Consider the following 12,593-nt stretch of genomic DNA (forward strand, 5'->3'; position numbering starts at 1 on the left):
GCCTGTGTGTGATTTCACCCATTTTAAGTGGGAGTAAATATGAGAGCTTCCTAATTTATTCATCACCAGATGTTTCATCTTTTTATTACATTCCATTAAATACCATTAATGTCTTTTCCATCGTTGTTTATATTACTTGATTTATTTATTTTTCCTGGATGGTTAATATTGGAAAAACAGACATCCAAATTATTACTTAATGCATGGCTAAGCTTTAGTTTTCATTATAGAAAAAAATAATTAAAACCAAGGTTTGTTTTCCTTAGTGTACAATGTTGTGTTCTATCACAAAATCCCAGCAAAATACACTAAAGCTCATGACAAAAGTATTTGTCCCCTTTGAAATGTTCCATATATTATTATACCACAAATGCAACCAATATATTTCATTGGAATTTAATGTGAAAGACCAAAACAAAGTGATATACAATTGTGAAGAAGAGAATGATGCATGATTCAAAAATTGTTTTATAAATTGAAAAAATCTGAAGTGTGTACAAAAGTATTCAGCCCTCTGTTCTCTGGCTGCAACCATTTGCCTTCAGAAGTTGCCTGGCCACTAAAGAGAGTCCATCTGTGTGTACCGTAATCTAATCTCAGTGAAAATACAGCTGCTCTTCATTTCCAAAGAAATATATTTGTGGCTGTACGGTGACAAAATATGAAAATTTTAAAGGTGTACGAATGCTTTTGCAAGCCACTATAATTAGGTTAACATCTATAAATACAGAGGCTGCACAGTGGTGCAGTTGGTAGAGCTGTTGCCTTGCAGCAAGAAGGTCCTAGGTTCGATTCCCGGCCCGGGGTCTTTCTGCATGGAGTTTGCATGTTCTCCCTGTGCATGGTGGGTTCTCTCCGGGTTCTCTGGCTTCCTCCCACAGTCCAAAAACATGACTGTCAGGTTAATTGGTCTCTCTAAATTCTGTGAGTGTGAATGGTTGTTTGTCTTGTATGTCTCTGTGTTGCCCTGCGACAGACTGGCGACCTGTCCAGGGTGACCCCGCCTCTCGCTTGGGACGCAGCTGGAGAGGAACCAGCAACCCTCCCGACCCCATTAGGGACAAGGGTGAACAGGAAATGGATGGATCTATAAATACTTTTTAGACCCACCTTCAGATGTGAAGGTGGGTCTAATTCAGTATCCTAGTAAAGAAATCCCTAGATCAGTGGTCCCCAACCTTTTTAGTGTAGAGCGGATCGGTCAACTCTTGGCAAATTTTCTGCGGACCGGGATGGGGAACGGACATATTTAATTATTTTTCGCGCAGCCCGATACCAATTGGTCTGCCGACCAGTACCGGTCCGCGGCCCGGTGGTTGGGAACCACTGCCCTAGATGACCTCTTCTTATCCCCTTAATGTCTGTGCACATTAAGCAGTGATCCCACTGAAGTTCAGGAGCCAGCTCTAAGTGTGATGTTTATGTCTTGATGTGGTCATACACCACTGTTGTGTTTTATCTTGCGGGGTGTGTGCAGCTTTTTTTTTTTGCTTTCATCAAGCAGTGCTGTGCATCAATAAACAGGTGCAGAAGGCGACAACCTGAAACAGTAGGCAGCGTTCAACCTGTGTGTCCTTTGTGAAGAAAGGAATGAGTGGGTGGGGGGGGGCATTAACCTGAGGCTGAAGCAAGAGACAGAGGGGAGTGCTTAATTGTGGTTACCACGGCTACAGCATGCAATGCGGCTAGGAAAGGAGGGGGCTTTGGGAAAGGTCACGCATTTTAGGTAGAGACGGCTAAATCAACTGTGATGTGAGAGGTCCCTGGTGATGCTGGGATTGAGGAAATGTGGCTGTTTGAGTTGCTCAGGAGGAACATAGATTGTTTCTTAGAATGAGACCTTGTGCATGCCATGGCTTATAACAGACCCTCTGGGCTGTAAATCTCTTTGATTTGCCACATAAAAGATGTAGAAAGAGTAGAAGAGGGCAAGTGTGTGAGATAAAATTTATCTTAAACAGATGTATAATTTAAAAACACCATCCCCAGGGGGAAAGAGGTCAACTGCATCCATTTCTGGTGTATCTGAGGATGGCTGCTGAGAAGCGCACAATGCCCACGTTTAACTCCTCCTCTGTCATCCAGCTTCAAATCTGCAGCTCAGTCCCTGATGTCTGTATCTTGTCACGCCTTGAAAATAGACTGTGGAGTTTAAGCCGCTCAGAGAAAGGAAATGATGCAACATAAGTTTCAAGGCGAGGATGCTCTGTCTTGCTTTGTTCCCCCACAGACACACACTGCAGGATGGAAATCGATAGTCTTTCAAGAGAGAGTCAATGCAGAAACAAATAGCAAACAAAGCTGGCGCTGTTGGATCACCCCGGGCTTTTCAGTCCTAGTGACTCTAATGTAAAGGCGATATGTTTCTGTACACCCAGTTCTTATTTTACCAATACCAAACTATTTTCAGAAAAAGACAGAAGCATGAACATGAAAATAACCCAGATCTATATATCTCTAGAGTGTCAACGTTTTTTTTTTTGTTTTTTGTTTTTTTAAATATTAAGTAAACCACACTATTGTGGCCAGAAAAGCAAATATAACAAGGCATGAAACGTTATTGATGAACTCGACCGAGATATTTGACACAAGTTCCTCCTGGGCATTGGCTGGTCTTAATGTGCAGCTATTCATTACCTCTAAGCAGGAGCAGATACAGAAAATGTCAGATTTTGTGAGTTGGGTTTACATACCTACAGTAAATATACTTATAACCAACTTCTATTGATATTATCACACATCAGTGTTAAATTTGAAAGTCCTCCAATGCATCTTTCATACTTTTTACCATGTGGCGGAACTGTGTTAACGTTTTCCTTGTCTTTTGTTTGTCATTTTTTCCAAAGGTTTTGTGTAAGATCCCAAGTCCAGAGTCATTTGAGATATAAAAGAGCCATAATTTAATAAAAATAAAAGGAAACCAGCAGAATCTCTGGACTTCAAGTGAAGTTGCATGGAGACAACAGTAGAATCCAGCAGTAGGTGAAAGAAAACGAGGAGCCTAAATGCTAGGAATCTTGATCACTAGAGAAAGAGCAAAGAGCTGATTGGAAACAGGGTGCAGCTGTGAGGAGAGACCAGGGAGGCAGGCTGAGGGAGAGAGAGAGATTGAAGTAAACATAGACTAACCGAGAGACAGGCGAAATAAATCTAACTGTAATAAAGAAAAATTTAAAAAAAAACTTTGAATAACTAACCAAAGTGAGAAATGTTTCTGTTTTTTAATTAAACTAAATACTTCAAATGATTACCTTTTAGAATAGGATAAGTACAATATAATATTAATATTCTTTATCGTTCCACAGTGGGCAAATTATTGAACATGCTGTTCAGCAACATGATTTTTCTTGTAAATTGTGCTTTATATCCTGATTTAACACTGTGGTGTTATTGTTTACGTATGAGCTCAGGCCAGCTCAGTTGGAGGTCACCTGTGTTGACCCACACACTCCTTTCCCACACTACCTGAGCTATGCATGATGTCTAACCTCTGTGGGATTCTCCTCCTTTCCCATCTCTTCATCTTTTTCCAATTCTTTGTTCATAATCACCTTTTCCTTTTATTACTGTAATAAATTCTTTTTTATCCCACCTCGTCGTGTCCCTGGTCTTCTGTCCTCACCTCATCACACACCATCATTCTGTTCAAGGATGCTTAATACATGTGATTTCCTTCAACCTGTATTTAACCTCTGCATGCTCTTCACGTACAATCATGTCAAAAAATTTGGACAGTCTATGAAAACCTGTGATGTATGTAGCATGAGGATTCTGTTGACGTTAATATTACTAAAGCAGGTAGGGTGTCCTACCTTTTTCCTGTTAGAATGCACATATTTGTTGCTACATTTTGTTTAATAAGTAAAACACGGTTAATTTTACAGTGTCACTAAATAACAAATCACTTTTGGTTTAAAAGATAAATTCATAAAATAAATAATCTTCTGTCTCTGCAGACTTCAGCACAACATCTGTGATGTGCATTAAAGACACAAATAGTGGATAAAAACTGATGCAGTGCATGGTGGCCTTGAGAGTTCACTGACTGTTTTAAGCATACACAAAGGCTCTACTTTAAAACTATGGAAATTTATTATTGTGGTGGCAGTGGAGTATGAAGTAGTAAGTCACTGCAATATTCTTAATAGCACAGTTGCTGTGCCCTTTGCATCTTATCACTATGCTAGATTCATCCTAAAATGTCTCATCAAGCAGCTGCACAAACAATCCACACTGTGTATGCCACCAAATCCCAAACTATGCTCAGGCCTCCTGCTCATAAAGATTATTTACTGGTGTAGGAACAGCTATGTGTTCATATTTTAGTTGTGGAGCAGGCCTGCACAATACGCTGCTCAACCTCTCACAGCCAGCAAAGCCAGTTTGGTGGCATCAACTAACTCACCTACTCTTCAGTTACCTAGCAACAGCTTGTTGAACGTGCCTCATTACTTCTTACTAAAAAAAACAACAGCAATGAGGAGTGAAGGGAGAAAATTAGTACAACAGCTGGAGAGGAAACTATGGAGAAAACAGAAGAGGTCACATCACCAGTTTGGCTGTAATTCAGATATTTAAAGCAAAAGAAAACTAATCAATAATTATTTATATCAACTGATATAAAACGTTGTGATATGTTTTCTATTGTGGAGCAACTTATACTCCATTACAAAAATAATTTTGAAGAGCCACAGTTTGATTAACTTAATGTTTGATACACTAATAAAGAAATTTGGGATTTAGTGTGTATGATTTCTTCTAACTGTACCTGCCACATAATCTGCTCAGAACAGGGCATTTTAAATCTTTCCAGTTTAAGAATTATTTCAACATTGGGTGAAGCAAGCAGGATAATCCAGTTCTGTCATTCACCTCCATCCATTAATAAAGATGCTGATTGTGTTTCCTCCTCCACAGTGTGGCTGAAACTGATGGTGGAGACCCATAAACCTCCCACATGTACAAGGAAATCCTTCAGGTCATGACAAGGTCACAAAGAAGATAGCCAGTGCAGTATTGTCTTGATACCGAGCTTTTGGTCACACCAGTCGAGGGATGAGATGAGACTCTGATGGGTGAAGGTGGGAGAAATATTGTGGAAACGTACTGCTGATGTGTAAGGCAAAATGAGGGAATAAGGATGTGAGAAATGAATAAAAACCTGCACTAAAAGCTTCTCAGTGTCACCACTGCACACTAAAGGAGGTTTTCCAAATTTCCTACAGTTCTTCTATTTTTAAATTACCATATTATTGGAGAGCTTGGCGACCTTTGTGCAACCTTACACTTAGTGCAATTAATAGGCACTCAGATTCATCTGAGCTCATTCATGGAAGTTTGAAGTTCTGTCATCATAGAAACCTTAAAACTTTATCAGAATTATCATCTTTATTATGAATCAGCAACATCACCTTCATCATTTGAATTATTCCTAATTAGATTAATGACTGCACTGTGACTTCTTTTTTTCCTCACATGGTGCAGAAATATTTTTATATTTTATGCCATTGTTTGGATTTGCGAGAAGAATGTCTTCACTTCTGATTCTCTTCTTGATCATCAAAGAAAGTTTTAGTTTGTTTTTCATACAAAAACATTTCATATTCTGAAAGATGTCGACAAAAACAGGGGCAATTTTCTAAATGATTTCAAATTCAGATTCTCCCTTTGAGCTACATATACTTAATTTCCTTTGAAAGTACGAATACATTTTTCTCTGTGGTCAGAATAAAACTTTAATACTTTCACATTTACAGTCCAAAACTACAACTGTAGTCACACAACTGTTTACAGAAAATGTGCTGGAGTATCCTGAGTTTTCTCATGCTGTATGGCACTCCTCTGCTGGTGAGCTGGCTGAAAGCAGGCTTCTACACTTTAACCTCGGTTACAAATCCAGGCCATATGGGCACCACAACAAGTCCAGCCAGTCATAACTAAAGGAGCAAATTCTCATTTAGGTAAGACTTTGTTTTGAAGCTACATCTGGTAAGGTTTGAGCAGCTTGTCTCCAAACCAGTCGACTGCAGACTCTACAAGAACATTTTTCTTCTATCGGCTTGGTGTGCTTGTTGCTCTATAAAGAGCTGAGCTGCAAGCTGTTTGTTTGCTAGTGCTAATGTTCTGTGAAATTAGCATTTAAGAAGTGTTTATTCTATGCTTCTTCTGAAATCATACCCTATCAGAAACTACATAATAATGTCCAAGTAAATAGGAAAAGTGGGCCAAAATTGAATTGTCATTTTTGCTGTTATGTTTTGTACTTTTAAATCCTTGTACTTGTGCTAAATATTTTTTGTTGGCATGGTATGCTACTCTACTTTATTGTATTTTTGCTTGATGTTCTTTCAAGACTTTATTTGGTTTTCCTCCATACAGGCTTAGGGGGCTCTGTCAGCTTAACCCTGTAAGCTTTTCCTGGGTTGCTTTGTAATTCCATTTAGCCATGATCCAGAAGGAACCTTCAGACACTGCAAACACAGGAACAGCAACAACAACAACAAAAAAACAGAATCAGGACTGCCTTATAACGACTTTCCGGCCAATGTGTTGAAAGCCACACACCTGCAGAGGTTCACTCTGTTGCATGAGTTATTAAGCAGCTTGAGTTTTCTTGTTCTATTGTGGTTCTAGAAGCTGATGAGGTTGTTACTGAAATTCCTCTCTTTTGAAATTAGATACTAGAATAAAAAGAACAGGCTATCTGAATGTTAGATTTTCTTCAGCCTGTTAATATTTTGAACTTTCATTCCCTTCTCATTAAATTTCTTACTTTTTTGTGTATTTTGTGAAATACAGTGAAGTCTGTGATTTTGTTTGTTAGATGCTTTTGTCTTTAATTAATTAGTCATCAATCTGGATTGTAATTGAAGGAATGACTGAATTCATATTGTTTCTAAAGACATTTTAACACTGAGAAATGCACAGAAACCTTGATATTTTTATGTAGTAGAGTCTGCTCTGTGGAAAGGTCATGAATTCATCATTGACATTGATTTAGTTAGATGACGATGATAAAGATTAAGTTTGATGAGTTGTTAGACCGGTTTATGACCATTTTTATAGTTTAACATAGATTCATGTTGAAACGTAGCATTCAATAACTTTATTACACTGTTAATAATCAATGTGTTTCATTATTTTAACCACTGTATGAATAGGTTGTTGTTTTAAACTAAAGCAATGAATTTAAGCATTTTTGCTTGCAATCTTTGTTCATTTGCATAAAAATGTTATTTTGACCTTATCTTGATGAATAGTTTGAAAGTTCTCCTATATATAAATTAAGTTACTTTTGGATATTTAACTCAGGATTTCTTTGATAAGTTGTTAAGCCAAAATGCATAGCTGTCAGGCTGGAAGGTCTGATCTGTTTTATGCAACTCCGCTGGGACTTTCATTGAGCTGCTGGAGGAGACTGGATGCTATTTGACACTACAGCGAGTAAGGAAGTTAGAGACAGAATTAAAGTGAATTCACCTGTGGCCAGAGATGGCTGGTGCGCACACTTTGACATTTCCAACCAATTTTTGTCGCACTGAAGCGTTTTTCTTCGCATCATGTTCGCAGATGTTTTAATGTAGGGGTGGTGGGGGTGGGGGGGGGGGGGACATTATACGGTGGTAATTAGTTGGAGAATGAGAGCTAAAGTCACAATGGTTGTCTCTTTAAATCAAGCTGCAGTGTTGATGTGTCCTCAAGCTCAAATGGTAAGAACCATTCCACCTTTGCTGCAGAGTTGGACCTAACAGGCATACCAAAGCGCTTCAAACGTGCGACTCGTTCCCTTGCTCATGTCCCTTCCAACACTGAAGAGAAACGTTTCTTTTTTCTTTTTTTCAATGGAATACATTTTCACAGCAAAGTTGGAGGACACTATGTAACTCCTAGTCTATTATCTGATTGTTTTTTTTATTTATTTTTATCCGCAGAACTCCGTGGCAGTCGCCTCGATCCATTTACCGCTGGCTGGTCCGCCTGCCTCCTCCTCTGCGTTGCAATCTGTTGATAACTCCACTTGCAGGCTGCAGTTCGTTCTGTTTCGCAATGGGAAACTCTTTCCCTGCACGGGGAATTCGTCAAACCTCGCAGACGATGGGAAGCGCAGGAGCGTCTCGACACCAGTTGCTTTTGCCAAATTAGGTAAGAGGAAATCCATTTCTACCTTTCACGCGTGTGATGTCAACGCCGGACCGAATGCATGCACACACGTGCGCGCGCACACATACGCAGTCACGGCTGTATTAGTTTGTGTATTTTTATTTTTTTTCATTTTTTTGCGCAACATGTGGATTGCGTAAATACAAACATTAACAAGGTGCGTGCGCTTGAGTGAATGAATGAATGAATGAATGAATGAATGAATGAATGAATGAATGAATGAATGAATGAATGAATGAATGAAGTCAAAGCACGGATCAGATTAAATAGAGTTTACTGCAGTGTGATGCACGAAAGTAATCTGCAACAGTCCAGCTGCAGTAACTCCTCCGAACCTTGCATGTGTGCATCGTATGCCTGCATGGGTGTTATTAGAGCCGCGGCTCTGCCACTGTTTCCTCTCGGCTTCCTTTCCTGAACGTGTTGCCTTTCCTTCCAGATGGCTGCAGCCGCGGCAGCTCTGTGCACTCCGTCGCCGTCGCTCTCAGGCACTTCGCGCTGGGTGTAGACCCCACCGCAGCCTACTGGGATTTTGACCTGCTCGATGGACACGGTGGCTGGAGGGCAGAGGGCTGCCACATAACCGCCTCCGGGGGCAATACGACCACTATTCACTGCAGCCATCACAAGAACTTTGCCGTGCTAATGGTGAGTAGTTATTTCACTATGACCCCCCGCAACACATAACGTGTCTCCCACATGCTTAGGGCCCATTACGGATCAAATCAACCTTTTTTTCTCTATCGTGGAGTAGACTGAGTCACGTGTTTTAAAAGAGGACCTTCAAAAGCCTCCTTTATTGTTGCTCCCCAGCAGAGGGATTGGATTGCCAAATGCTGTATGAGGATTTATTAGCGTCGGAATATCATAGAGTCTTCTTTTTCTTTGGGAAACAGACGAGGAGAAGTTGTGCGCGTTTTACAGTCTGCCATCCTTTCCCAAGCTGCAACAGAAGCGATGCTCTGGAGAAGGAGCGCCCTGTCAGGAGCGATTCGACTCTGAGCGCAAGTGGTGTGCTAATTGGTTGCAACCATCGCGAAGCAGAAAAAGAAGAAGCCAGAAAAAAAAAGAAAAATGCTGGACTGTGCAGCTTAGCGTCGTTCATCTGCGTTTCTCAAGTTGGTCTCGACGCTGCAAGCCGAGATGCTTCCCTCTGACGACGTTCCCCCCTGTGTTCAAATTGATTTCATGAGGATTAGAAGCACCAAAAGCGCAATGGCAGCGCATTGCAAGGTCGCTCCTTAGAGCCGCTGCTTCTGGTCCGCTTCTTCTTTTTTCTTTTTTCTTTCTTTTTTTTTTTTTTTGGATGAAGAGAAATCCTCCGGATGTTTACCGAAGAGTGGGATTCGTTAGACTGGGAGGTCAGTTCTCAGTGGAGCATGAAAAAGTCTTGTGCCTTTTTTTTTTTACCTGCATATTTTAAGAACCCGCCGATCAGTTTGGTTGGTGGAAACATGCTGGATCAGGGGGTGAAACAGAAAACCCGCATTAGAGCAGGGAAGAAGAAAAAGCAGCGTATGATAAAAGCACGGGGTGCACAGAGCGGGGGGGTGTCTGGAGCATACTAAGCTGTTGTCAGATGGAGAGCAGATGTCAGGATGTCATTGTGCATGTGTGTTTTTCACTCCAACACGGCGCGCCATCAACGGGGCGCGCTGTGACAACCGGAATGACGCTGGGTCTGATTTTATTTATTTAATTCTGGTCAAATTTAATGACACTAGGGGTAATAATTTGAACTTCAAAACACGTCCGACAGGCAGAGGGGTTGTCATAGCGATGGTAGAAAGCCGTGACGAGAACGTCCACATCACGGTGAGCCGGTGTTTGCACCGGAGATTGCGCGCGTCTGCTAATGCAGTCACCACACCCGCCTGGTCTCTGCAGTGCCCGAGAAAAGGACCCTTATTTACAGACCTGTGACATCACTCCTCCGGTCGTAGCACCTTACATGCTTTCTGTTGCAACAATAATTCCCCTCAGCTCAGGAGGCTTCTGCAAGTACAAAACCTGTTGCATAATCTTTTCATGTCAAAGGGAGACGGATTGTCACTACCGCCTGAGTGCAAGTTGGCCATTTACTCGCAGCGTGTCTCCATGAGTGGAGCTGTCATTTGTAATTCAAGCAGTGTAAGATCTTGGGCGGTCTACAGGGAATTTAGAATAGTTGTATGGTGTATATAAGAAAAGTTGAACTATGTCATGTTTCCATGTAGTCGCACAATCACTGGCCACTTCATTAGGTACACCTTGCTGTTATTAGTTGAACCTGCTTTTGCTTTCAGAACTGAGACTGAGCATTTGGGTTCATATTGACATGGCAGCATTAAACAGTGGAGAACACTGTTTAACTCAGAAAACTGAGTTTATTGATTTGTGTTTGGTTGGTGGATTACCCTCCTGGATGTAACCATCTATAGATGTGACCACTGGGTTTTTAAAGAATGGATATGAGTTCATGGACCAGGAGCGTTTGGTAATTTGTGAAAATCTGAGGTCCTTGGCTGTTTTTGAAATCCTCAGGCCTGCCTGTCCTGTGCCAACAACTTTGACACGTTCAAACATACTTAAATCCTCTTTCAACATTTTTATGTTCAGTTTAAACTTAAGCAAGTCATCTTCACCACATCAAGATGCGTAATTCAATGAGTTGCTGTCAAGTCTACAGGGATTCAATCTTAACAGCTGTACCTTTTATAATGGCCAATTGCCATTATTAAAGCAGTACCACCTGTCTTGCCTCATATATTTAATGGATACAACTCTCCTGTGGTGCTGAGTAAATGTCCGGATGCAAAACTGCACTAAAGATACTGACCATATATTTCTATAAAATCAGTCAAACTTACTTTAGATATAGTTTTCACTCACAGAACAAGTGTTTTTGCTCTTTTGTTGTATATTATTATTTAATCAAGATAACACCTTTAAATGGCAGGTTTAAGACAAATCTGCCTCTTATGACATAAAGCTTAGAGCTCTCTTGAGTGTGGCCTTTGTTATTTTTTCTTTATTTGCATGTTTTTAATTAATTTCCTTCCTCAAAAATGAACCGAAGCAGGACATTTGAGTTGTGTCTGAAAACACTGCATGGACTTTAGTAAAGCTGGACCACAATAAAACATGTTCAAATAGTTTGTGAAGAGGAATAAATCAGATTTGATTAAAACTTCAGCAATATCTACCAGCCTAGTTGATATAAAATCATATGTTGTAGTTGTTTCTGGCAGAATGGCTGCATCACAGAAAATAATTGCGAGGCAGAGTTTAACCTTGCGACTTCACCCCACCATGCAGCATGGTCTCTGCCAACCCCACAATCCCAGCAAACAACAGAAGGAAGGAGTTAATGTGTTGGTTCAGCTGCTCATTTTAAGAAATGTACCAATGAACAGTAACTACAAGAGATGATTTAAAGCTACAAAAACTTTATTTTAATTGCTCACACAGGAGGTTGAGGTGTGTATTGCCCTACGTTAGTTGTTTTGATTCAGTCACTTGCATTTAGCTCTTTTGGGGTTAATGTGCGTGTGTGTTTGTCTATGCAGGCTCAGATCCCAGCGTGGATGTCCCTAGAGGCTGGGGATTGGGCTAGAAAATAAATAAATAATGAAAATCTTTTTAACTTGCTTCAAAAGGAATTACATGGTAGAGAATCTCCCTCTTGTGGTTTTGTAATCAGAATGCCAGATTATGGACATGGGATAGGCTGTGAGTAGAAAAGCTCAACTCAGCTAGATTGTGAACTGTGACTGGTGTATTTTGTTGTCCAGATGAATCATTGGGTGTCTTTAGTATTTAATAATACAGATCGCTCCAGATGGGGCAACTTTCAAATGTCAGCCGGGGTCTGTTTTGGAGTTTTGTTTTCTTGCTCCGTGCTGAACCTCTAGCTGTTGTAAAGCAGCCCCCTCCAGATTTCAGCACCAGGGACAGTTCCTGAACATTTCTCCCTCTCCTCCTTCCGTAATGTCTCCCCCTTCCCCTCCCCCTCCATATGCCTCACGCAGGCCGTATTTGCCGAGAAGGAGGGCTGACTCACTCGTTTACAGCAGTGCAGCTTTATCGTCTGTCTTGGTGGTGGTGACGAGCCTCAATCCCACACTGAAGCTTCCTCTGAACCACTCGCCACCCCCTCTTAAGACACACCTTTTTCAGAAATGTACAAATTTATCAACATTATTATTATTTTGTTTGTTTATTCAGAGGTGATGTCAACAAATAAGTTTCTGCATGTATCTGCTCCAGCTCACCAGGCTGTTTAGTATGCAGGAACAGACGTTTGGAGTTAAACACACACACAGACTCAGTCACACATGGTGTAGGAGGTTGGTTTTTGTAAGAGTCCAGTCACAAGGAAGGATCCAAGCAAGAGTCATAAAAATGAGATTGTGTTTCCTTCTACTTTAATTGAAGTATGGTGTTGACCACCA

The 12,593-nt window shown here is 40.7% G+C and overlaps 1 protein-coding gene across 3 annotated transcripts in view; it reads left to right on the forward strand.

Moving 5' to 3' along the window:
- The window catches only part of LOC122842460 (adhesion G protein-coupled receptor A3), a 181,147-nt gene that overhangs the window by 112,109 nt on the left and 56,445 nt on the right, over positions 1-12,593 (forward strand). For all 3 annotated transcript variants that reach the window (XM_044136367.1, XM_044136365.1, XM_044136366.1), the window contains 2 exons: positions 7,932-8,142; positions 8,600-8,808. In XM_044136367.1, the coding sequence (XP_043992302.1) occupies positions 7,932-8,142; positions 8,600-8,808 (420 nt within the window). The remainder of the gene's footprint in view (positions 1-7,931; positions 8,143-8,599; positions 8,809-12,593) is intronic.

The sequence above is a fragment of the Gambusia affinis genome, linkage group LG13, assembly GCF_019740435.1.
Source record: "Gambusia affinis linkage group LG13, SWU_Gaff_1.0, whole genome shotgun sequence".
Taxonomy (NCBI): domain Eukaryota; kingdom Metazoa; phylum Chordata; class Actinopteri; order Cyprinodontiformes; family Poeciliidae; genus Gambusia; species Gambusia affinis.